We start from the raw sequence: 26,012 nt of genomic DNA on the forward strand, positions 1-26,012 counted from the left end.
CATGAAACATTGTGATTAATTCTGCAAGGATAAATTCATAAATCATCTCCAATCATATCGGTCCACTTATGCTAGCCGGTTTATCTTGTTAGACATGAAGATAGTGAAAATGTATTAACATTTTAACCCACGCTATGGCCAGCTGATACTTAGCAAAGCAGGTTAATTATTTTTTTTTTTTTTAAAGCAAGAATCAAAGTAATTAATTGTTTTTTGCATCCTGAAAACCCGCTGAATACAAATTTCTGGAAAAAATAAAAAACTTGTTTCTATAATTTTTCACCAGCCAAATGTATCAAATTTTCTCTCGAAAATCACAAAAAGTTTATAAAATGGCTCCACTGATCACAGGAAACTTTATAGGAGTAACAGTTAAACTGCACATAATAACATAAACTTACTCAAATATTAAATTCACTAATTTGTGGTCCGCTTGACTAATTAATATGTTACAATTAATTAAGGTTTTTAGTTGAGATAAAAAAGTCAATGGTACGAGCGGGATTCGAACCCACGATCTTCGGCTAGATACGCCGCTGCTCTACCACTTCAGCTATCGTGACCTCAATCAGAGGATAGCTCAAGTGGTAGAGCAGCGGCGTATCTAGCCGAAGATCGTGGGTTCGAATCCCGCTTGTGCCATTGACTTTTTTATCTCAACTAAAAAAAAACCTTCATTAATTACTCAAATATATTAGACCCAGAGATATAAAATATAACGTTTTGAAATTTTATCCTTATTTTTCCCATTTATAATATCATAAAATCTAAACATTTTTGACAAAGGCTAAAATAATTTGCATTTATGAACTAGGAAAAATTAAGATAAAATATGCATTTATTGCACCCAGGGCCATTTTGGAGAGAAAAATACAAGGAATTTTTACCTTGAATCACAAGCTTAGAGGATTATTAAAAAAAAGAGGTTGTTTTTAGTACAATTTCATACAAATTGTTAAATTCAATTATTTTAATTTGAATATATATAAAATAAAATTTTTCTTGTACATAAATTATAGTAGTTTCCCTTTAAGGTTTATAACAATTTATATTTACAAATATTTTAAAATTGTTAAAATTCTTCTTCAAAATTAATAAAGGGAAGTTAAAGAGAAATTTTGTTAAAACATGTCGTCATGGCTGAGGTCAGTAGCGAAGTTTAAGCCTCTTTCCCTAAGGGCTTTTTGTACTAATTTGTCCTGTTCCAATTTTGATTCTTTTTCCCTTCGCTGGGCATCAATAATGTCATCTACAGAGACCCTTTTAAGAGGAAGGTTAATTTCTTTTTCTTGGCTCTGAAAATAAAATAATGTAAAAAAATAAGCAATTTGCTGATAAAAAAAAGAAAATTCATGTGTACTTACAACTTCTCCTAAAAGGACAACATTCTCACCACGGATAACAAATACACCACGTGGAATATCGCCGTACTCTTTGCCTACATGAATTCTTTCTATTGTCTTGTGCAGTACCAAGTTAGCGAACTGGTCAATGCTTCTCAAATAACCAATCAACGTTCTTCCATCTCTCAAAACGACCATGAGTTTCTCTGGAAAATCAAGAAAACAATTTATATTGCCTGCTAAATTCATGGGAAAAACAACAGTTTTTATTTAACCATTACGTAACATGTACAGAAATAGTCAATTTTTTCAAATATTATGATGTACCAACAAGTTTATAGTTATATATTTTTGAAACTTTTTTTTAGTTTTAAGGTTGGTGAACTACATTGGTCATCACTACCCCTATCTTTCTTAGCTTTGCACATATTTTCTTATATTTCTCGCTTTTTAAATGTACTAATTTCTTTGATTGATTGCCAAGTTATGACGTTTTATGATTTAATGGTAACCAATTCTCCCCCCCCCCTATTTCTAGCTTTTCTCTACCTCAGGGCCTCATCAAATGTGGTTGATAGAATAACATACATAAACAGGAACAAGATAAAAACATGGATGTCTGATTAGAGTTTTATAATTAAAACTGGTTTATTATTAAATCATACTACTAGTCCATCTAAGAGAAACAATTTTTTGAAACAAACAAGTTTTTGATTGCACGAAAAAGGGATCAAAAATGCCATATACAAGGAGCCCTTTCGAACAGAAGTCCACCTCTGAAAATGTGGATATGCTGAAACAGGTCTGACAGACCAAAACAGCGAGAATAAGCCAACCAGGATAATCAGAAATGACCTAACTACATTCCTTGATAATTCTGTTATCTGTAATAACAATAAATTGTTGAGTTCTTCTCTGAGTTTTATTGAATGAAAGAAAAACTTATATTTACAATATTGAAAAATCTGTCTCCACATTAAAATTAATAACAATGAAAATTCTGAACGCAGAGATTTATTACTTGCCCTAGTTGTATTTATTTCACAATTGTTATTTATTTTTTCTGCATGATCTAAACAATCTTGTACTGATGTACTGATATTTTCAGTGATGTATCCCTTCGTGTGGCATGGCTGCTTTTATTTTTTTAAAGAAATTTATATCCATATATATAAAAATATCCATAAAAAGAGATTATTACACCTGAAACATTCTAAAAAATATTAAATCTTGCATTTATTGTTTGCTGCATAGAAGTAGCTTCAGGCAACCTGAGCAACATAATGCAATGCTATTCCATGCGTTTAGTGACCGTAACCATAACATTATTCCATCCTGTCAGCTTTTAAGCACCACATTAAAGGAATGTTTATGCAGTTGTGAATCAGTGAATTGCGTTCAAACATGAAGTGGACTGATTTTTTAAACTTGTGTATTTTATCTACTTAGTTTTCTGTTTTATGACTTTTAGCCTAATCAAAACTTAGAAGAAATAAAATATACATATATTAATAAAAAAAATCACAATAGAGCTTTACAGTGAGTAGAAAAATATAAAATAATTAAATAACAAAATGTAATGCAACAAATAATAATTAATAAACAACATTTATATGAAATTAACATAGCTGAATATGAATAAAGGAGAGAAGTATGTATAAAGGGAAAGTATAAAAGAGAATAATAATAAGATCATGTTGAGTTAGTTTGATCAAATCAAGGTTTGTTTGCAGAAAAGTTGAAAAGATTCACGCCTGAAAGCCTAAAGGGGGTGGGCCGACCAATACAGCGGAAGGGAATTCCAACAGATGCCCCCCAGCAACTGTAAATGAATCATTCATAGATTTGAATCTATGATGCATTCTTTTTACAATATTTGAACTACAAGAAGAATTAAAATTGAATATAATGAATAAGTATGGGCAAAGCTTATTTTTAATTTCAAATAAGTAGAGATCGGAGTTTAAGACTTATTTATTTGTATCACTATAGAAAATATTAGTCATAGGTTTTTACAATTTTTCCCCAGTAGTGTAATATATAAGACTATGAATAAAGGTATTGTCTTGTGCATTGTGCTTGCAATTGTATTTGTTAAAAAAAAAGTAATGTTTTTATGAACATACCACTAAGGATACCACAAATATTTGGTCATCATACTATTGGCATCTATGACGGCCATTCCTCAGAAAAGTTTCTTTCAACACATTTTTTGAGGAAATTTTATTTCTTTTTTTAACTTTTAGGTCCAATAGGTAGGTGTTCTATTGCATTTATATCCATAGACTGTGGTGGCGTTTTCAATCTGATGCAGTCCTGAGTTCTTCCTCTCCTTTATCGTCTGCTGAGACTTATAGGATGTTGAAAGAAAGTTTTCGGGATCATATAGACACTCCCCATTTGTAAGAATGGGTGTCTGATTTTATTAATTATGGTTATGGGCCTGAACTGTTTTGTTCCTATCCAATTTGATTGTTTTTGGAGCCTAAATGAGCTTTTCCTAGCCTCTCCTTGTACAAATGTTTCCAATTAAGGTAGGTTTAGCAGAGTTTCTAGTACAGTTGTAGGGGATGTTTTCATTGCCCCTGTGATACGTAGGTTTGCTAATTTTTGTATGCAGCCTTGGGTAGGTATTTTTTGAGCTTTAATCCACCAGATTAATGATCCATAGGTTATTTTGGATCTTATTACTGTCGAGTGTGGGCCATTTTTGGTTTTAATCCACAAGATTTGCCTAAGGTTCTTCTTGCGGTCATTAGCGATATTTTACTTTTTGCTATGGTATTGCAGGTAAGGTTCCAAGTTAATTTCTTATCAAAGATTATTCCTAGGTATTTAACCTCGTTTTTTAAACATAGGGTTTCATTATAGAAATGTAGGCCTTGTATTTCTATGTTTCCTTTCTTGGTACAAGCAATTAGGTAGTTTTCGAGGGGTTTGCTTTAAGTCACTGTTGTGAACACCATTGTTCCATTATGCTTAGAGCTCTTTTAATGTTGTGTCGAATTTCCCCCCTACTAATATGACCATGTCACCTGCACAGCCTTGGGTATAAATTCCATTTTCATTTAGTTTGCATATTAGTCATCCATTACCGCTTACCACAGCAGAGGCGAGAGAATTCCTTCTTGCGGACATCTTGCCACACCTGCTTCTACATTTTCATGGAACATGGCCTGCACTTTTCTACTTTTTAGAATTCATTCTATCCATCTGCAGCAGGTTTTATCAGTTCCTTGCTGTTTGAGTGATGTAACCATTGTTTTGAAAGGAGTGTTATCAAATGCTACTCCAATGTCCAAGAAGGTTCGCTATTTCTTGGTTGTTCAATGATTTTGCATCTGTGTAGTTTTTCCGTGCAACCTTCAGAATAAAAATTATTTTTACTGCTTCTACTTTTTCGTTTTACATGAAGGCTTGCACCTTTCTGCTTTTTAGCATTGATTCTATCTGCAACAGGCTTTATCAGTCCTCGCTATTTGAGTGATGTAACCATTGCTTCGTAAGGAGTGTTTTGAGTACAAAGGATGTTATACCGATCGGTCTATATGAATTTCCATCTGTAGTTTTGCCTTGCAACCTTCAGAATAAAAACTACTTTTACAGTTCTGAATAATATGACAATATCATCTGCCTTGGGTATAAATTCCGCTTTCATTTGGTTTGCATATGAGGTCAACAAGTAGCTTAGTACAAAATATTTAATTTGAATAAGTAAAAAAGGAAATGAAACATGGAAAGATGTTTCTGCTTGAAAAACAAAGTCTAGATCAAGTCCTAAATGAAAACACGACGATACATTGAATACATATTCTGTTATTGAATTTTTGATGTAGAATGCAGGATCGAATTGGTACAGAACTGTATATGTTTGGCATCGGTTGATAAGTTTATTCGGTGACTTCAACGTAGATTTTAACACAGCTTTTAAATTAATTTTAATTAAATATTACGGATTAAAATACTCACTGTCAAGCTCTTCGAGGAGAGTCGCCGTCCCGGGTGGAATACAAGTCATTTAGCTTTTATTCTATATCAGAGCATGAAAGGCGACTAGAAACAAAACCTTCGCCGATTGTAACCTCGGCGGACTGTTACAAGTAGCGCGCATGGGCGTTTCGCCGTTTGCAGTTCGCCACCTGGGCAAGAGATAGCGCCATGGTCGCTCCTAGAAGAGGAAGGGGTCCCGGAGCGGGCACTGTATCTAATTTATTCAAACTGTTTGCAGCTTCACTCCCGGCTTCTCATCCTTTTTACTCCGAGGGGATCGCGTGTTTATTTCAGCCCCGGTCGGCGTTTTTGGCGGTGAGTTTTTGACAAATTTCAATTTAATGATTTGTTTTTGAAACTATACCGTTTTTTGCCTAATTTCCTTTAAAAAAAAAAAAAATTTTTTGTTAACCTCAACATTTTTTTGGCGCTCTTTGACACCCGGGCAAACTTTTAACAATAGGTTATTTTATTTTATTTTTAAACTAGGAACAAGTCTTATATGCCACAAATGTTCAAAAAATCTTCCTTTTATTAAAAAAAATTTCTAACATGTGTTTCTTCTTTGGAATCTTAAGAAGCCTCCAGCGCCTACCCTTTTTACAACGAAAAAAAATCCATTCCAACAAACGAACGATTCATGCTTTCTTTTAGCTTGTTTATTTATTTTTTTTAAATTTTAATCGGATATGAAGAAACTGAAATCGCGTTTAATTTCAGGAATGTATGCAATAAAATATTTTTTTGACAAAGTTTAAGATAAACAATTGGAGGTTACTATGCGTGTCATCGCTTCTGATAAATTTTCTGCACAGTCAAAATTTAAAAAAAATTCAGTTAATTAGTTTCATTTTTAATTTTTTTTCTGATCATTAATACTCCATGATTGCCAAGAATGATTCTTTATATGTGGTAATTTATTCATTTATATTTTTGTTCATTTTTTACCTGTCTATTCTAAAGGAAATGTACTTTTATGGAAAGTTTATTAAAAAATTAAGGCCTTCTTCAAGTTTCAGATTATATTTAAAAACAAAAATTGTGGAGTTAACACTCCATGATTGGCAGGAATAATTCTTTATGTGTTGTTTACATTTTTGTCCATTTTTTGTCTCTCTATTCTAAAGTACGTGTACTTGCATGGAGAGTTATTTAAAATTAAGTCCATATTGTTAAGTACATATTATTTACATTTGTAGTAATTGTTTTCCGTGAAATTCCGTTTATAGACTGTTCAAAAAATTCAGTCCTTTAATTTTCAAATTATTATTTAACAGCAAATTGATTTTAAATGGTCTTCTGATAGTCGACACTTCATGATTGATAGGAAGGGTTCTTTAATTCTCACAGTTTAAGCTTTCTTTACATTTTTGTCTGTCTACTCTAAAAGACGCTTTTTATTAACGTAAAGTTTGTTTAAAAAAGTCCTTTTTTTTCAAGTTATTATTAAAAAAAAATTGAAACCAATTTCTGACTGTTAACACTCCTTGATTGCCAGGAAAAATTCTTCATATCTGACAGTTTAAGCATTGTTTACATTCTTGTCGCGCGCGATGAAAGACGCATTTTTTATGGAAAGTTCGTTTAAAAATTAGGTACTTTATTATCAAACTATTATTTTAAAAAAATTCGTTTCAATTTGTTTTCCGATCGTTAACATTCCATGATTGCCACAAATGGTTCTTTATATCTGACAGTTTATGCATTGTTTACATTTTTGTCCATTTTTTACCTGTCTGTTCTAAAGGACGTGTACTTTTATGAAAAGTTTGCTTAAAAAATTAAATCCTTCTTTAATTTTCAAATTATGAGAGTCAACACTTCATGGTTGATAGGAAGGGTTCTTTAATTCTCACAGTTTAAGCTTTGTTTACATTTTTGTCTGTCTACTCTAAAAGACGCGTTTTGTTAATGTAAAGTTTGTTTAAAAAATTAAGCACCTCTTTTTCAAGTTATTATTTTTAAAAAAAGTGAAACCAATTTCTGACGATTAACACTCCATGATGCCAGGAATGATTCTTCATATCTGACAGTTTAAGCATTGTTTTCATTCTTGCGCGCGATGAAAGACGCATTTTTTAAGGAAAGTTCGTTTAAAAATTAGGTTATTTATTTTCAAACTATTATTTAAAAAAAATTCGTTTCATTTGTTTTCCGATCGTTAACACTCTACGATTGCCACGAATGGTTCTTTATATCTGGCAGTTTATGCATTATTTACATTTTTGTCCATTTTTTACCTCTGTTCTAAAGGACGTGTATTTTTATGGAAAGTTTGCTTAAAAAAATTAAATCCTTCTTTAATTTTCCAATTATTAGAGTCAACACTTCATGACTGACAAGAACGATTCTTTCAATCTTAAGTTTGCGCATTATTTACGTTTTTGTCCATTTTTTACCTGTTTGTTCTAAAGTACGTGTACTTTTATGGAAAGTTTGCTTAGAGAATTAAATTCTTAATTAATAAAATTAATTTTCCAATTATGAGAGTCAACACTTCAAGAATGATTCTTTAAATCTTACGTTTATGCATTGTTTACATTTTTGCCCACGTTTTCGGTTCATTCTAAAAAACGCGATGGAAAATTCGTTTGAAAATTACGTTTTTCTTTCAATTTCATGTTATTGTTGAAAAATAAATTAGTTTTAAATGTTCTTATATTAATAAACACTTTATGTTTGACAGGAACGATTCTGTAAATCTGTTAGTTTACGAATTTTTTGTTTTTATAAAATTTTTTGTAAAATTTAAATTAATAAAACAAAAACAAACAAAACGTTTAGACTCTTAATCTTCGTTTTTAATTAAAAAAATTCTGTTTTAAATGATAATTTTTTCCACTATGTGAAATTCCGTAAAAACATTCAATGATTCTCAGAAAAAATACCTTAAATCTGGCAATTTACACATTGGTTACATTTGTAATAATTTTTTACACTACGTGAAATTCGGTAAAAGACGGGTATTTTTATATTAAGTTCGTTACAAAATTAAGCCGTTTAATTTGATTTTGATTAGATATTTATTATATTATTTTGGATGTTATTATATAGTTAATATTTTTATTTACTGGTTTTAAATGTTCTTCTAACAGTCAACGCTCCATGAGTGCTAGGAATGTTTCTTTAATTCTGACAGTCATTTATTGTTTACATTTGTACTTTTTCCCGGCTAAGTGAAATTCCGTAAGTCCTGTATTTTTATGGAAAATTTATTTAAAAAAGTAAATCAATAAATTTTCAATTTACTACGATGTGTGGTCGACGTTTCTTTGTTCGTAAGTCAGTCAAGTATTTTGTATTTAGATTCCAATATTGCAATAATTTTCAGTGTAGTTTTGCAAAAATCAATTCGAAGAAGATCACGTATTTTTATAGTACATATTTTTGAAAGTTTCTAATTTTTTATTTCTTCTTTTTTCTTTCTTTTATATTGACAATTTTACCAATTACTTTCAATTTTCATTTTTGTTTTGTACTGCCGCGTATTTATGGAGCATATATAGTGCATATTGCCAATGGGCACTAGGAGTCGAGAAAAAATATTTTATATCCTTTAAACTTTTAATTTTGTAGTATGGGCTTTTGTCTTCGATATGCATGTATTTCAAGGTTATTATATTCGTGTCAATTTGGTTTTTTACGTAAGATAAGAAAACAATATGCAGGATCGTATTAAAGGATATGAGATATGTAAAAATTGACAAAACTACAAGAAGTTTCCAGCGAAGTAGGCCAACAAACATTTTTGTTTAAAAATCCAAAACATTTCGGATTCGTCATAATCATCCTATCCACCCTTTAAATATGAATTTATATGGCAACAAAAAAATAGCCATTTTTGGCTGGATTTTCCGGGGACTTTTTCTCGCCGATATTTGGTGTTTCATTTAAAAATACCTCACAAATTATATATATTGTATTACATTATATGTATTGTACACAAATTATATGTATTACAATTGTTAGAAAGCTTAATATCTTTACTTTCAAGCTTTGTTAACAAGGTTTTGATTTTATTTTATTTTAAGTGAAAAATATGAGGATAAATCCACTGAAACTCCTTAAAATTTTTAATTTATATCTCCGGCTCTAATTTATTTACGGCAGCCAAATGTTTGCCTTTGCTTGTAGTTTATAGTGTTTTACCCTCTGTTAAGTTTTCTATAGATCGGTAGAGTCGTTTCAATGTTATCCTCATTTTTGCAAAAATTGGATACTAATAATATAGTTAATACTAAATATTAACTTGGTTTTGGCTAAAAAATTGTTTTTCCTATTGTGAAAAGCACGAAAATAGAGTGCAAATAAATTCAATCCGTATATTGAAAATCAATACGTAATTTCAAATTCAATACACATTTTAATTATTTTCTTGTTCTTCAATTTTCATTTTGTTCTTGTTAAAAGAGGCCCTAGAAATATATATTTTTACAAAATTCATCCTATTAAATTTTCGTCAGTTTTGTCAATCTGAACGTTGTCGTTATTTGAAGAATCAATTTCAAAAGGATTCATTAAACAAGGTATTTTCTTATTGAATTCCAATGTTGAAAATAGAGCACAAATAAATTCAATCCGTATATTGAAAATCAATAATAATTTCAAATTCAATTACACATTTTAATTATTTTTCTTGTTCTTCAATTTTCATTTTGTTCTTGTTAAAAGAGGGCCTAGAAATATATATTTTTACAAAATTCATCCTATTAAATTTTCGTCAGTTTTGTCAATCTGAACGTTGTCATTATTTGAAGAATCAATTCCAAAAGGATTCATTAAACAAGGTATTTTCTTATTGAATTCCAATGTTGAAAATGTTTTCCTCATTCATTAAGGTAAATTTCTTTATTGACATTTTTTTTGTAAAGAAACGCAGAAAAATTAAATAAATCTCCTTATTAAAATGTCTCCAATAAATTCTCTCTTTAATTTTCATATTGATATTAAGAAGAGACTTTTATCTCGATTGGATATCATCAGTGCATGATTAATTCAATCATGATTGTGTATGATATGTTCACCCCCTTCTTTGTGATGTATATCGCGTCTTCAATAATTGATACTTTTACATTTTCGAAACTCACTAAAAAGTAAATAAAACATTTACATAGAAAAAGAAAATTATGAATTGCATATTGGCGTCAAGTTTGAATTTTATTAATATAAAAAAAAGGACAAACGTGAGAGCAGAGCACAGCAAAACCACCAAGATACACAAAGCTTTGAGCATAACAGAACGAGATTAGGCGGACGAGGGTACCTGTGGCGATAAAATTGCGCAGAAATTTATTATTTGCCCACAGTTAATTTTTTTTTAAAGCACCCACAAAATTGTAAGCCTCGAAAGAGAGATTTGTTACAAATCTTAAATTTTAAATAGTGATTTAGTTTAACGGAGAAAAGATTAAAAAAAAGTATCTTTTAAAGAAAGGACATCATACATTAGCAGTTTACACAATAGAAGCTATTAACCCAAATTCGCAATATACCACCAAACACTATATTTGTCTACAAAGTACATTTGTTTCATGAAAAACAGCTTTGCTACAAATCAACGTTTTGTTACAAATGTTGGAAGACGTAGATAATATAATTCAATAGGGAAAAAGGGAGGAGGCAATTACTGTTTGAAAATCGGTCTTTTTATGAAAAAAGGGAAGTTTTTGAAATTTAACTTAATGCACTTTCTTTTTTTTCGTAATGTTTGCAATAAATCTTTAGGTTTTTTCGCCTTTTAAAACTCCGCTGCAGGCTATTTAAGGTCCGGGAGATGTAAATTCTAGCTTTCATTTTAACAAATTCCTTTCGCTATTTCCTCTTTTTTTTCAAATATGTATTATAAACGGGTTTGTTTTTAATTTAAATTCCAAATTTGATCATAATACAAAAACATAAAATTACATCAGTGGAATTCTTTTAGTTTTAGAATCCTGTAATAATAAAAAATAAAGGGGGCTTCTTTAAGCCCATAGTTACTTATGGTCTTTTGAAAACACCTTTCAAAATTATTTTGCAACTTTTTCCAAGGTTAAAGGTTTTTGACATATAGCAGTTCAATAATGGTCCTACTGTTAATGAAGAATCTTCACATGCCAGTGATTAGGCCCAACTCGACCGAAGAACGCGTGTAATAATTTCATATTATTTCCATCACAAATAACAGTCGAGAGTTTCAGAACATGTCATTTTTGACTATTCCCCTGATTGATGGTCAATCCGATCTAATTTCGAGTTTTAAAATACTTGTAATAACTCGTGCAAAATGTGCGGTTTCTCTTTAATGTTTATCATGCCATGGTTTTTTTTTGTCACGGACAAATTGTTGATGATTTCATTCTTAAATCTGTAATTATTATTCTGTGTGTTTATTACATAGGGTTGTACCAGTAGGAGAAATGTCTTCTCGTACTCTTCCCCTCTAAGTTTCTCAACTAAGTTAAACGACGTAAAGCGTTATGTTAGCCATTATTCAAAATGGAAAGTTCACCAGCAGAAAATTGGGAATGAAATAATATCGATAGCGTTGAGCACAATGTCACGATTCGGACAATTGACTTCCTTCCTCATGAAAAGCACATCTGTTTTATATGCAAACTAGACATTTCTCCGTTAACTGTTACGCAATTTGACGGTACATGATGTCAAAATAACGCGGCATTTCTGCTCTTCCATTTGCTAAAGAGGGAGTTCAAATGCCATTTGCATTATGAAACGAACTATAAACGACTCATTCCAGAAGTTGACTGAAATTTATTCTTTCACTGGAGGGGATTTCTATATTGTTCAGCTTAAAATTGTATGACACAACTCCCACTACAAAAGTTCAATATCGCTTAATTTTTTTTAATGTTTAATTTTTCATTCTTTGGGTCCCACTACACTTTACATATACGTACAATACAACAATGTAATAATAATAATTATTATATTTGTAATATTATAGTTTTTTCTATATAATCCTATTATATTGTTAATGATATTCCTGTAGATTTTTCTGGTTTTTGAAGTTATTCAGTTGTGTGGGAAAGTTTTTATCAGAAACATGGTGAGAGAGTGTGTCTAATTTTAGGCGTGTTGAAACTCCGACATTACCACCCCCATAGAACTCGAAACACCCTTTGTTCCAAGAAATGTTAATATTTAACAAAAGCAAAATGATTATCATAAATCGAAGTAATATCAAAAAACACAGTGAGACATTGAACTATTATAGTGAAATATAACAATCTTAAGTTATGTATGTACACATATATCATCAAATGAGTAGTTTATAGCATTAATTTTAACAATAATCTAACTACTCATCTTTACAATATATTTTTCATGCTATTTATCATCAATTAAAAAGTCATGGGCTCTGCCGGAATTTGAACCGGCGCCAAATGCGAGGCAAATACGAAACGGACTTCTTAAACACCGCGTCCCCTAAATCCAAAATGTATATGTATAGCTAATAAATATGACAAAATCGTTCGATTCTACAATTCAATTGTGATTGTGTTTCAATTCTAAACCAAGTTTTTATATGTTGCTTTCATATCTTCTAATTTTACTTGTGCAGTAATATTGCCTGGTTGCAGTATTGATTTGTCTCGGTTGACCAAATTAAGGAATTTAGATTTTGAAATACAATACATTCAATGTTTTATCGAGCTGCTGTATATGGTAAGATAACACACTTTAAGAGATAGTTAAGATATACACTTAAAGAGTCCTTAGATAAAGAGTCCTGCTATATACGAATAAAGTGTGTAACTATGAACTAAGTTGTTAATTTCATACAAAACTAAGCAACATCTACCCCGACTTCAAAATCTGTTACACTTCATATATTAATAATATTTGAATAATAAAAGTAACATTTTTATAAACTATATCAACATTTGAAAGAAATCAAATATTTTAAAACCCTATTTGCAACATTATTAATTTTTTTCTGTAAATTCATAATATTCAGTAAATTTATCTAAGCTGACGTGTTATTCTAACGATTAAAAGTTAATTTGTATGGTAATTAATAATTTATCATTATTTAAATTAAACAAGCGAGGTTATTTTTTATTTAGCTATACATATACATTTTGGATTTAGGGGACGCGGTGTTTAAGAAGTCCGTTTCGTATTTGCTTCGCATTTGGCGCCTGGTTCGAATCCCGGCGGAGCCCATGATTTTTTAATTGATGATAAATAGCATGAAAAATATATTGTAAAGATGAGTAGTTTGAACCCTCCTGACACCAACGAGTTGCTAGACGTTAAGCCCTTCTGTACGACAAGAATTATTTTTATGTTTTTACTATATATTTTAGACTGTTGGCTATACAGTATTGATTTGAAGGCTATTACAGTTTTATTATATACTTGTTACGAAGCTGCCATAATTTTGGCCAACGTTTGATAAAACATTTCTTATTACCATCGCGTCGGCTGTAAAATAGTAGACAAATAACAATTTTATTCGGCTTCCTCTAATACAGATTAAAAAAATAATTATTCAGTACAGGCACTTTATTTATTGGATTTTAATTAATTAAATTCTGTAATGGCCTTAAAACATGTTAAATTAAGATAATTAACAAATAATTTTTATTCATGGCGTAATTTCCCCTCGAAGCAATTTCGTAACGAATAATAAACTTGTCGGTATGATTTACCCATGTCGTCGCATAGTGTGATGTAGTTTATGAAATATCACCCTTTATCATATTCAATTGATTATTTACATAGAGTAATTTAATTAGCACTGAGTGAAATGTACTAATTATTCCAGTGTTTGCTCGATGGTAAGCTATTTCGATGTAGATTGGACATGTCTGGCGTTCTGGGATATACATAATATCACCTAACAGCTATTTTAAAACTGTCTAACGTTGTTTTTAAAACTTTTTAATATTATATTTCCTTATAAATTCTGTCTTAAATAGTTCGATATTTAGTTTTATAAAAAATACTTTGTTTGAATGAACTTTAGTGGTTTTGATTGGAGTGGTCCAAATTTATAAGAGCAAAGCCTAAACCCATATGTGTGGAACGTAAATCGGCAAGAATAGATGATCCCAGTAGCTAGATGCGTCAATCAAAAAGAAAAAAAATACGATTCTCATCATCAGCTGAATCATGTCTCTTGTATGAAAAACTAATCAAGATTTCTACTGTAAGCAGAAATCTTATCAATTGTAATGGTCATATCAAAATAGAACAGTACGTTTTCGTGTAATTTAGGCCATGGTATTTATATATCACATATAATATCACACAGGGTTTTAAATGAGCAAAGAGGGACGTCTAGTAGATTGGTGCACTCGATGCTGCACAACCATCATACGCGTTGAATCGCAGCCCACGCTTAATGTCCAGCTTAAATTAATGTTTGGAATTGTTACAAATGACTTGATAGACGGTTAATTGGCGTAATTAGAGCACAGTTGGTTTAATGGGTTTTACAATTTCCTGGCATTAATTTCCTCGTGGAAATCGTCTCGTAGTTCCTAAACAGAGAACAATAACACCCAGTTCAATTTTTTATTTTATTTTGCCCAAATAGCCGAGTTACTCGATGAAACAATGGATAAATGAGTCGTCGACATAAAAAACCCCACTGGTATACCGTTCGAAAGTCCGATTAAGCAATGTAGAATGTCAAATGAAAATTCCATTAAAAACAAATCAAGGTAAACCCAGTTCTGTAACACTGTTCTTCGCAGTGAACTTCCTATGATGGGAAAAAATCGTAATGTGTATATAATGACAATTTACAAATATATTATACATACGCCAATATATGTCTGTAAACAGTTACCGGAATGTTGTAGGTAAGATCGACTTACAGAAGTTTTTTTTAAAATATTTCAATATTTTATCACAATCTACATTTTTTGGTTACAATATTTAACTGGATGGTACATAGATACATTTACACATTTATAGTGAGGGGAGCAAATAATCAATATCCCACTTCATTTCACTGTCTACTCCTCAGAAAGGAGGTAACGGGTCCATTTCCTCTTGAGACGCCTTATAGGATTGTAAGGGTTTTGTTGGATGTGGACTAGACTCTTGGGGTGATGGGAGAGATTATTGTGAAACTTGGTAAATTTTTGGATAAATGGGATTTTAAAGTCGTTGTGGAGAGTAGTATAGTTGTATAATTCGGAGCATTTATAATAATCTGAGGACTTTGGACTGAAAGGATTGAAGACGTTGGATAATGGAAGGTTTATCGGTTTTCACAGTTCTATACCGTTTGTAGTAGCATTTGCAAATATAAGTTCGGTTGTAGCTTCGATTATCGTCCAATAAGTTGGAGTGAGTAGACGAAAAACAAACTGATGATCTGAGAGAAAGTTAGAGAAGTTCAATTTTATCAGCAGTCTATCAAGGAGAATTTTTTCAAATACATTGGACATGATGGGAAGTAAGCTAATCGGGCCATATGATGAGGCTTTTTGAATTGATTTGCCACGTTTCAGGAAGAGAATGATGTTCGAATATTTCCAAACTAAGGGGAAATACTGAATGTACAATTGTAGAAATACTAGAAGAATACAATAGCTTTTTGAGGGATTTATTGGAGAATTTGGGAAATAATTAGATCAAAACCAGGAGCTTTGCGGTTTGGTAAGCGAGACAGGATATATTCGGTCCTTAGTAGGAGACCCTTCAGAGGGAGGGACATAGGGCGAAGAGATATAAGGTATTCGTCAATATCTGTTTCGATTAAAACATGTGAGGCTCTTAATGAAGAGTGAGGATTTAGTGGAGATGTTGAGCAAATGTATAGCTTTTTCTTGGGCAAACTTGGCCCATGATCCAACGTCTCCACTACTAACAGAAGTAAATTATTTTGTTTTAGAGCTTCGATGAAACGTACCATCAACCACAATAAGTTTTGGAAAATACAATATTTTTTCTATTTTCCAATTGTGACTAAATAATAAATTTTATGTATTCAATTTTGTATATATCAGCGACAGATTGACAGTATATTGATTCAAATGTAGGAAATCAAGGCGTACAACTTAAAAATTGGCTTTGGTTAAAGGGAATTTTGTAATGTTGTGGTCAGGACCAAATGACCCCTTCTGTTTTTTTTAGTGATAATTTGTAAATGAGGCTTAATATAAAGTATATTAATTAAACATTGCCTTTTTTAAATTTTTCAACGTCTGGAGAACAAGCGGCTAACCGAGTTCTTCCTAATCCCCGGACTTAACTACTGCGATACGGCCCTCTGGCGCCAAAAAGTCAATAAAAAACACGATTAAAAGAAAGTGGTAGTGTCGGTGGGCCGGCCGGCAGAGAGATGTCGGGTATCAATAAATATAAAAAGGGTCATCCTCACCAAATTAAGAAGGCCATGCGAGTTTGGCACACGGACATTTACGTTTGGACCAAAACCGCGGTCCGGCATTTAGAGTAAGGTTGCTTGATATGTCCCACCTAGTTAAAGGGTGCGATTCCTTGGTTCCATATAGAGGGCATGTAGGAATACCACCCGAAATGAGAAACGTGCTTGAGCACGGCAGCAAGTTTTTGGGTCTCCTGTTCCGATTGTTGGAAGAAACGTGGTTGTTCTATTTTATATGACACTGATGTTTTGTGCCCTTTCGTGTATGGAGAATGAATGTATTTATTGGCGTGAATGTGTAGTATGAGAGGTTCTATGGTGGAATAATGAGTACCCCATCGATCCTTAATTAGGTTACTTGTATAATATCTGTAAGGGTGATGGAGGAATATCGAGTACTCCATTACCTCAGCTGAATGAATGGTATATATACAAAAGAATGTATTTAAGAGCGAGCGAGAATGTGGGTGAGTTTTGACTTAAGAACTGATTGCGTTGGGTGCTGAAATGATCCAGCCCAACCCCAATCGCTCGACGAATAAAACCGAGGTCTAACCCTCGACTGCCACCACCTGAAGTAGGTGATTTCGATGCCTGCCAGTAATTCACTGTAAAGTACAAATGCTCGAATTGCTGGTGGACAGGGAGAAGTGCTTAACTCTGTTCACGTGTGTGAATATGTACATGCTTTTGCAGATTTGACGTTATATAAATGCAACAGCAGCAAGTTCAACGTCTAGATTACAAACAGGGCACTTCATTATACTGATTCTTATCATTTGTGGTTGTGTAATATACTAGGCTGTATACAAGCGATTTTCAAAGAGTCCGTGTTATTTTTTAAAAATCGTAATTCAATTTAAAAAAATTGTTTCCAAGTTTGTATATTCCTAAAGACTGCGATATACTCACTGAAGTAATATAAATATAAGATGTATAATATCAACTATAAAAAGAATATTTATAATGTTCAAAGATGCAAAGGGAAGTTCTTTATACAAATGCTTAAAACGAACAATAAACAGATGACTCAACATTAGGGTAATAAGCAGGGTGTATCATTATAGTGACCATTTCCATTTGTTCTCTTTCTATATCTTCTTAGAGAATCATAAAATTTATAATAGTAATCAATGTATTCATTCATATACTCAGTACTAGAAGTTATTTAACAAAACTGCACAATAAACCATTCTTTCTCATTTGAATGTCGGCTCGTGTTATATTTTTAGTTACGTTCTTTACGTATATAATTTGTTGCCTTTGTCCAAAATTAAATGCACCTTCGTTTGGCAGTTTAAACCTCAATGATTATTGAAAAACGTTATTTACAGTCAAAACAGACGCACAATACACTCAGTGAATTTCCGACGACCTTGTACATGTACTTGTTATGCCTTTTACCCATCATGAATAAAAATTTGCGTTTCCTGAGCTTAGTAACGAGCTTCAGAGACATCCTGTCTCTCTGTTAAGTACTTCGTTTATATATTTTCAAAATTTGATGAAGTCGTGAGGTGAGGTCAAGAATGAGGTAGTTTAGAAAAACACCTTTTTCATTTTTTGCCGACGTTTCGCCCTTTATTCAGGTCATCTTCAGGACCTGGGTAAATTACAAAACATATGTTGATTGGAAAAAATACAATTTAAGATTTAAATATAAATTTTGAACTATGTATTTCATACTCACATAAATATTGAGAAATATGAATTTTCACAATATTATATTCACAACACTTTCACAGAACATATGAAATACTTAGTTCAAAATTTATATTTACATCTTAAATTGTATTTTTTCCAATCAACATATGTTTGTCGAATAGGATGACCCGAATAAAGGTCGAAACGATGGGACAAAAATGAAAAAGGTGTTTTTCTAAACTACCTAATTCTTGACCGCTCCTCACGACTTCAACAAATTATGAAACAACAGTTCAATATATACACGTATTTTCAAAGCATTTTAAACAACACAGCTGTACTACACATGTGTATTATGTTAATGTAAATTATATTAATGGTTTAATCGGTTTTGCAGTATCGAAAGGAAAGACAAATATTTATGATTTGAATATAACCAAATACATTATTTAATAAGATAAAAAAAAACTTTTATTTGTTAATTTACACGGAAAATATCATTGAGATTAGAACTAATAATTTTCAAACAATGTATTGCGAAAATTGTCTCGATTGTGAAAATCTTGTCTTGATGGTGAAGTCTCGTTTATCAGAATCAACAACGTTTACTTATCTGAGCGCACGGCAGTGCGCTGGCCAAGTCCAAGTATCTTTAACCAATTCACTCGCTTTTTCTTATATAAAAGAAAAATACAATAAAAAATTATAAATATAATAGCTATTAGCTGTTTCTTTATTAATTCCAAATAAAAACAAGTTGTTTTCCATAAGTTCTTACCGGTTGTGGAATGGTAGGCTAAAAAACGGGACCAGCCTTGCCAATCTGATTCTCAGGTCACGTATTTTGTCGCCGTACGTTTGTGAGTCGGCGGAAAAAATAAAAGCTCAAATTCGAGATGCTCCGTCTGGGAAAAAGGTGGGTTGAACGAAGCGTGCTTTTGATTCAGGTGTGAACAAATACTCTGTCATTACTGTATAATTCATGCATGTCGTCGTTTTCCGAAGCGTGATAGGCCATATCGGTCTGTCTTTGAAGTCAAGATCGGGACACATTTTTCAAACAATGTATTGCGAAAATTGTCTCGATTGTGAAAATCTTGTCTTGATGGTGAAGTCTCGTTTATCAGAATCAACAACGTTTACTTATCTGAGCGCACGGCAGTGCGCTGGCCAAGTACAAGTATCTTTAACCAATTCACTCGCTTTTTCTTACCCTCAAATTCCTGATTTCTCCTAAGATTGGCTTTTTATATTAGAAACATAAAATAATCTTATAAATGATCTTATTAATCTCAGTGTAGATATAATTACGTTGATAGGCTATTTTTTTGGAGGGGGTTTGGAACTTGGCCCTTTTTTTCACAGTTAGGCTTTTATTGGATTTATATAATTCTTAAAATTTTTTAAAAACAAAGAAAGACCAATAAACTAGTTTAAAGAATAAAAAAAAAAGAACAAATAATTAGCAGTGCGGAATAAGCGAACTTTCAACCTTTTCCTTTAATTTAAATACTTTAACTCATTTGCTTTTCCTTGAATTTTCACTCTAACTTGATTAGAAAAATTTAATTAATGAGATCGGTAAACAGGTTGAGCTGGTCGCCGAAAACCGCAGTCCTTTTTTCCTCCAGGATATTTTTTTCTGTCAGTCACGCTTTTTCCGGTCTTTCACGTTCCCGTCACGATAGGATGGATGTTTTCCCGACCTAGATGGCATCTAGTCTGATACACTTCTTTTTTTTAACGAGGAGGTCGTGAAATATTTGAATATTCAATGAACCAACGCCAATGTAAGAAGGTAAAACCGGCAATTAATTTAACACGTTTCATAATTAATTTGAATGTAGTTTTTTTATATTTTGTTTTTAAGCCAATTAATCTATTTATATAATTAGAATATTCTTGATATTCTATGCTATGAATGATGTAAGGGTTCATTATTTTTATTATTATATAAGCTGAAGGAAATATTCTTGGTTTTTTCATATTTTCAAAGGCTTATTTGATAAAATAACTAAATATGAAGTAAAATACTACATAGGCACTCAAAAATAGATAAAGGAAATTAAGACGACCATCCTACATTTTTCTTATAAATGTTTGCTTAAAATTCCAAGGTTGAATTAGACAAAATTTTATTAATTTAATGCTTAATTTCAGTCATTTTATGATGTGATAATTTATAAATATTCAATTTTCTATTATACATTTTTTATGATATATTAGTGATCATCCTTCACAGGCAGTGAATAATAATATATTGAAAAACGACCAGGGTTGAAGCAAATTGGATATAAAATAATTAATCCTTTGTCGTACTTTCGAGTAATATGTTCCCTTTATTAGGACTTTCACTTGATTACTAATTTAAAATATTAAAAAATATACCTACGATTTCAAGTATAATTAACTTATGAGCACCAAACATGACCAGTGCACTATACAACAAAAATATGAATTAAATATTTCAAATAAAATTATATATAACAAATTTTCTGTTATTTTTTTATTTATTGTTTATCTCAACTAATTACATATTGAGATAATATTGAATGTTCAAACGCAAGAAAATATCTGTAATTTCATATTTCAATATCTCTGTTGCAAACATTTTCTGAAGAAAGCACCGCTATGTGTTATGCGTATTTGATAGTTGTGAAATTTTATTTTATCTTAAACCAAAGTATGAGATAGAACATTTTGATTTCACAATTCGAGTTATCGTCTAATGCATAAATTTTCCCAATCCTCCATAAGTTAAAACGTTCTTGCTCTTACTTTTGTGAGGCGAGAGGACGACGAGGTCAGAGAAGAACTATTTCGCTTCTATACCTGTCCAAACGGTAGGTCACGCTTGTCAAAGAGCTCCCAAGTCCTTGATCTCCGGTTTTAAGCGCAACAAGTTGACGAGGGACTTTATAAGCGTTGCATAAGACCGACCGCGGCAGTAAAGCCCGTCTGATACGGAGCACGACTAGTCGTGTCATTTGTAAAATCAACGTGGGAACTTGATGAATCATTTTGCTCCTGCGCTACCCGTATCCCGAGCCAACTAGATCCGATGCTAATCTATGTATGCTGAAAAGCTGCAGGGAGAACGTGTGCTGTTAAAAAAAATCCCTTCAGCATGGAAATGCCACGTTTTTCTCGCGTGTGGGACCAGATAGCGAAATTACGACCGTTTAAAAGACCGCCTGATAATTGCATGAATGCATGTTTGTGATGAAATGCACACCCTTATTTCTAATGGTCATGAGACAAACGTGTCTTTTCATTAACAAGCCGTAAAAAAAGTTAAATACATTCACGATTTGAACATTACACTATGTGTTGACCTGTTTTCAAATAATACAATAACACGCAAACCTGCTAACTTGTTTATTGATTGGTTCACTTTCATTAAAAATTACCAACCTAATAATACGAGATCGAAAAACTTGATGGTTTATCCTTAGATTTTGTGAATTTTCTGAGCAGTTAAAAACATGCAATTTAAAGCTAATTTGGGGGAAAACCTTTTTGTCTATAACAATTCATTGTTCTACATAATGAAATCTCTTATAATTTTTCATTTTTGACCTTGTTGTTTGTTGTTTTAAGAATTTTTGAAAGAATTGATGTGGTGGTCTGCGTTATATTGTACAGAAAAAGTGACTTTACTTGTAATCACATACACATGTCGCGCAACACTTTTTATTCGGTTCCATGGATGGTGTAATATAGTTACTTTTTGGATGTGAAATAAAAATATGATAACTGGTTTGAACTGTTAAAATCTGATTGTCTAAACGAATCTCTGAGAAATTAGCCAGTCATTTTTGAATGTTTATAAACCTTTTTTTACGATTATTACTTTTTGTTGTGTAAAACTTCACAAGAGCCATCCAAAATATTTCTTCTCTGTTTTTTCGACCCATACTTGCACAGTTCTTTTTAAATATTATGTTATTACGAAAATGATCTATCGTTTATGTTTTAAAATTATAAATATAATTTATATATATAGTTTCGACATGCCTCTATTATTTTAAGAAAACTTCATGAACATACTTTTTTTTTCTGTGTAATTTTTATGCCATTCCACAATGGTCATATTTATATAGACGTTTAAAGATTTGAATGAATCTTTTTTTTGACTTTTAATAGTCTTTTGTTCAAAAGAAACTAGTAAGTTATTTAAAAGCCATAAAATAGTTGGTTTTCATGCTTGAGAAATATATATATATTTCTGCTCTCATTCCGTTATTTAAAATTTCTGAACGATGTCTTTTTGGTCCCATGTTTGGTAAATTTTTTTTTGGTGGATACCAGGATCTAGAGGAGTTAACCCCCCCCCCCGAGCACTGCAGCTCTATACAGCGTATTGTACGCCTTCCTGGCTCCATTTTGTTGTTCTAGTTTTTTTCATAGTAAAAAATTCATTTTCGAAGGGGATCGGGGCCAAATGCACGATCGCTGAGATTAGAAGAAAGAGAATTTTAGAAACCAATCACTTTTAAATTAAATTTTTTAAGTGTGAAATGATCGATTATTATTTGCCTAACTACTTTCACAATTGGTCTTTTTGTCTGCTAAACCGCTTTAAATATTTGGACATCCACTGCTTTTTCTGTTCAAATTTGAATGGATATGTAAGCAAAGTAAGGAATAGAATGTTTGGCATTCGTTAAAAATTCTAAGGCCCTATTTTTATTACTTTTCCGAACAAAAAGAAGCTATTTTATTTGCGCTTTATGATAAAGGAGGTGGTGAATATTACGAAATGAATTCTATGAACATACTAAATATTTACATATATTTATGTTCTAATTCAATATTTATTCTTATGTATGTTTATATCATTGAAAAATTATTATAAAATCAGTGGATAAATTTTTGGATTGATTTTGTCAGAAGAGGTTTAGTGTGTAGCTGTTTTCTTTTAGCCCGCCTATTAAGAATTTTATATAAATGCTTATTACGTATCTTTTTATTACTCTGCTATCTGCATTGTCTTTTTGTTAAACCTGCTAGTGAAAGGATTGTTAATCAACTTCCGCTAGGCGTACAGTTTTGAATCCTTTTGTTTGTTGATTTTGTTTCTTGTGAAAGGACGATTTAAAATGTAAACCAGCAGAAGTGAGAGAGTTAAGCGGGGGTGAGGTGCTCTTGCCGTCAGCCGGTCAGAATAAACGGTATTCAGAGGACCAGCTTTGGTATTCTGTTTCTGTAATGACTGTAATGTAGGCTACTAGGTCTTGTCGAGAACAATAGGACGAAACAGAGAATTGGCCTCTTATTCCTCACGCCATCCTGATTGTCAGACCAATTTATATTGTTGCACGCGTTTCATTTAAATGATAATATACACACATCCTAGCTACTGCCGTCGTTCCGAAACTCGTTCCCATCAGTGTAACCGGTACAAAATGTTTATTGGCCGAAGGCAAAGGCAATTATTACAATTTAAAATAAATACAGTAAAAAATGTATTTTGTTGTTTATTTCAAACTATATTTATGTGTTTTTATTGTTATAATAATTACAACATACTTATGCTAACGGAAAACATTATTTAAACGAGTCCTGAATCCACAAGAAAATCATTTAGTGATAGAATAAATCGTTAGTTAAATTTTAATCTACCACTAAATAATTTTTCGGTATATTGGTAAATTTTCTTTCAAACCATCGCAATTAAATACATTTTTATTAAAACTCATGAGTTTCTGATCTCGTTTAATTTGGTTTCCATTAAAGTAAGTGGGCTACAATTTTTATTTTTATTATTATTTTATTATTGTAATATTATTATTTTTGTATTTAATTACAACACAACGATAAAAATATATATAGTATGAAATAAACAACAAAAACCGAGTGTTCGATTTTTTTTGTCTTTGAGTGTCTATTTCAAAATGATAGATTACTAGCTGAAAACAGAAAATAAATTTAATGTAGAATTTTGTATAAACCCTTTTAAAGCTTGAAATATTGATCCGGTAATGTTATTGAATTAAATTAGGATTCGTACCAATCATGCTATCCTTTTACATAATACAAATTCCCTTATTGGATCTCCATAAAATTAACTCTTCAAGAAGGAGGTTTTACAGCATTACATATTAATTAGTTTTATTAATTTTCGGGAAATAAATGCCTTAAAAATAAATTTTATATATAAGAATGACGCTTTATTGTAAAAAAAACTTTACATGTTGTTACAATAAGCAAAAACACGCATTAAAGAACTAAAGTACCTTAAAAAAATAAAAATAGTAGTATTAAAAATATATCTGTAAAACTAAAAACTAAAATCAATATTTGTACGACTCCTTTATGAGGGAGGCTCTCATTTTTAGATTAATTTTCAAACAAAAGAACCTTATTTGTGACAATTTGACGTTAATATATTTTTGAACTTAGTCTTTCTTCTTTCTCATATAGAACGGATGCGTGCTTGACTTCATTCGTTGTAAAGTTAATTCCTAATTACATTATACTTGAAACCATATTTTTCAATATTGTAATTTATTCATACTTTTCAGCCTCATAAATTATTAATTGTAGTTTTTATGTCCTGATGAAGGGGGGACAAATTCCTCGAAAGCTCGACGAAGTAAAGGAGTTTTTTTTTTTTTTTTTTAATTGGCCTTATCCTTGATTTTTAATATAAAATTATAGCATAGTAAGAGTAACAGACACGTATTGAACTTTGAAATAGGCTTTCTGTGTGTTTGTAGGCTGGGTATTTTCACAGAATATGGAAAATACTTTCATTTTCAAAAAATTTAATAATACTACAGTACAGTTATAAAGTTATAAAGTATATTATACGACACAGCTTAATATAAACTTTATAATATATTTCCGCACAATCTTAATTGCCCTATCTTTCCATAAAGCAATAGAAAATTGGTTTTCTACGTAATACACCCTTTCATGTTTTTTTTATAGCGAGATTTCAGAAAAAATTGTTTTTAAAGTTTCACATTTTTTATTTAATATTTTTCTTGGAGTTTTATAGTGAAAAACATGTTAATTGAATCTTTGAACATTAAATGTATGACATCAGACCGTCTCTCGTGCAGAAAAACTGAATTTGCAGGGGAAAGACCAAACGTTGGATATTGGCCAAGAGGGGCACTCTGCGGCCATGTCGGCAACCTAACAAGGGCTGCATGACTTGAATAGTTTTTGCAGATAATTAGATATTTCGACAAACCAGTAGGTTAAGAGAGGAAAAACATACTCTGAATTGATTTGCAATTGGACCAGAGACCAATTTGTCCCTTGACGATCTCCAATTGAGTTACGGCATCGTTAAGCAAATGTGGGTGCTTTGTTCGTCAATCTCAAACTTTTATGCTTTGTACAATCAGGATCTTGGAGAAAAACCGACTAAACAGAATTTCTAGTTTTCTAGATTAGCTCAATACATAAATTCAAACTTTTGAGATAGGATAATTTTCTTTGTCTGCTTGTTGTTTGGGTTTTTCTGTTAAAACGACACTTTCAGTCCGCTTATTCTCGTTGAGTTTCTTTTTAAACCGAATGTTTTTACCAAATAAAATTTTAAACCAATTTTATATAAATTTATCTTAATCAATTATTGTATATATAGAAGAAAAAAATGGTGAATTTCAGAAACGAAAGTGAAATCTATGGTTTTCACAAATATCTATTAATACTATTAATAAAAACAC

The 26,012-nt window shown here is 31.3% G+C and overlaps 2 protein-coding genes across 2 annotated transcripts in view; one reads left to right on the top strand and one right to left on the bottom strand.

The window, feature by feature from the left end:
- Positions 1-979: 979 nt before the first annotated feature.
- Positions 980-5,445, bottom strand: LOC106661943 (U6 snRNA-associated Sm-like protein LSm1). Its single transcript, XM_014385711.2, has 3 exons — positions 5,313-5,445; positions 1,365-1,549; positions 980-1,295 (listed from the first exon to the last, which is right to left on the bottom strand). Exons 1-3 carry the CDS (start codon positions 5,359-5,361, stop codon positions 1,122-1,124), a joined length of 408 nt encoding a protein of 135 aa, XP_014241197.1. The 5' UTR covers positions 5,362-5,445; the 3' UTR covers positions 980-1,121.
- A 105-nt stretch (positions 5,446-5,550) lies between these two features.
- The window catches only part of LOC112126419, a 224,024-nt gene continuing 203,562 nt past the window's right edge, over positions 5,551-26,012 (top strand). Inside the window, exon 1 of the mRNA XM_024225469.1 lies at positions 5,551-5,648. The gene's annotated coding sequence lies outside the window, so the exon portion shown is untranslated. The remainder of the gene's footprint in view (positions 5,649-26,012) is intronic.

The sequence above is a fragment of the Cimex lectularius genome, unplaced genomic scaffold (genome assembly GCF_000648675.2).
Source record: "Cimex lectularius strain Harlan isolate CLEC.00 unplaced genomic scaffold, Clec_2.1 scaffold29, whole genome shotgun sequence".
In the NCBI taxonomy this organism is placed as follows: Eukaryota; Metazoa; Arthropoda; class Insecta; order Hemiptera; family Cimicidae; genus Cimex; species Cimex lectularius.

Bases quoted from the DNA above. Each gene is read 5' to 3' on its own strand.
- LOC106661943 (XM_014385711.2), bottom strand. From the start codon at position 5,361: ATGACTTGTATTCCACCCGGGACGGCGACTCTCCTCGAAGAGCTTGAC. The intron at 1,550-5,312 runs GTGAGTATTTTA...TTGATTTTCCAG, and splicing joins TCTCCTCGAAGAGCTTGACA to AGAAACTCATGGTCGTTTTG. The intron at 1,296-1,364 runs GTAAGTACACAT...TTTTATTTTCAG, and splicing joins TTGTCCTTTTAGGAGAAGTT to AGCCAAGAAAAAGAAATTAA.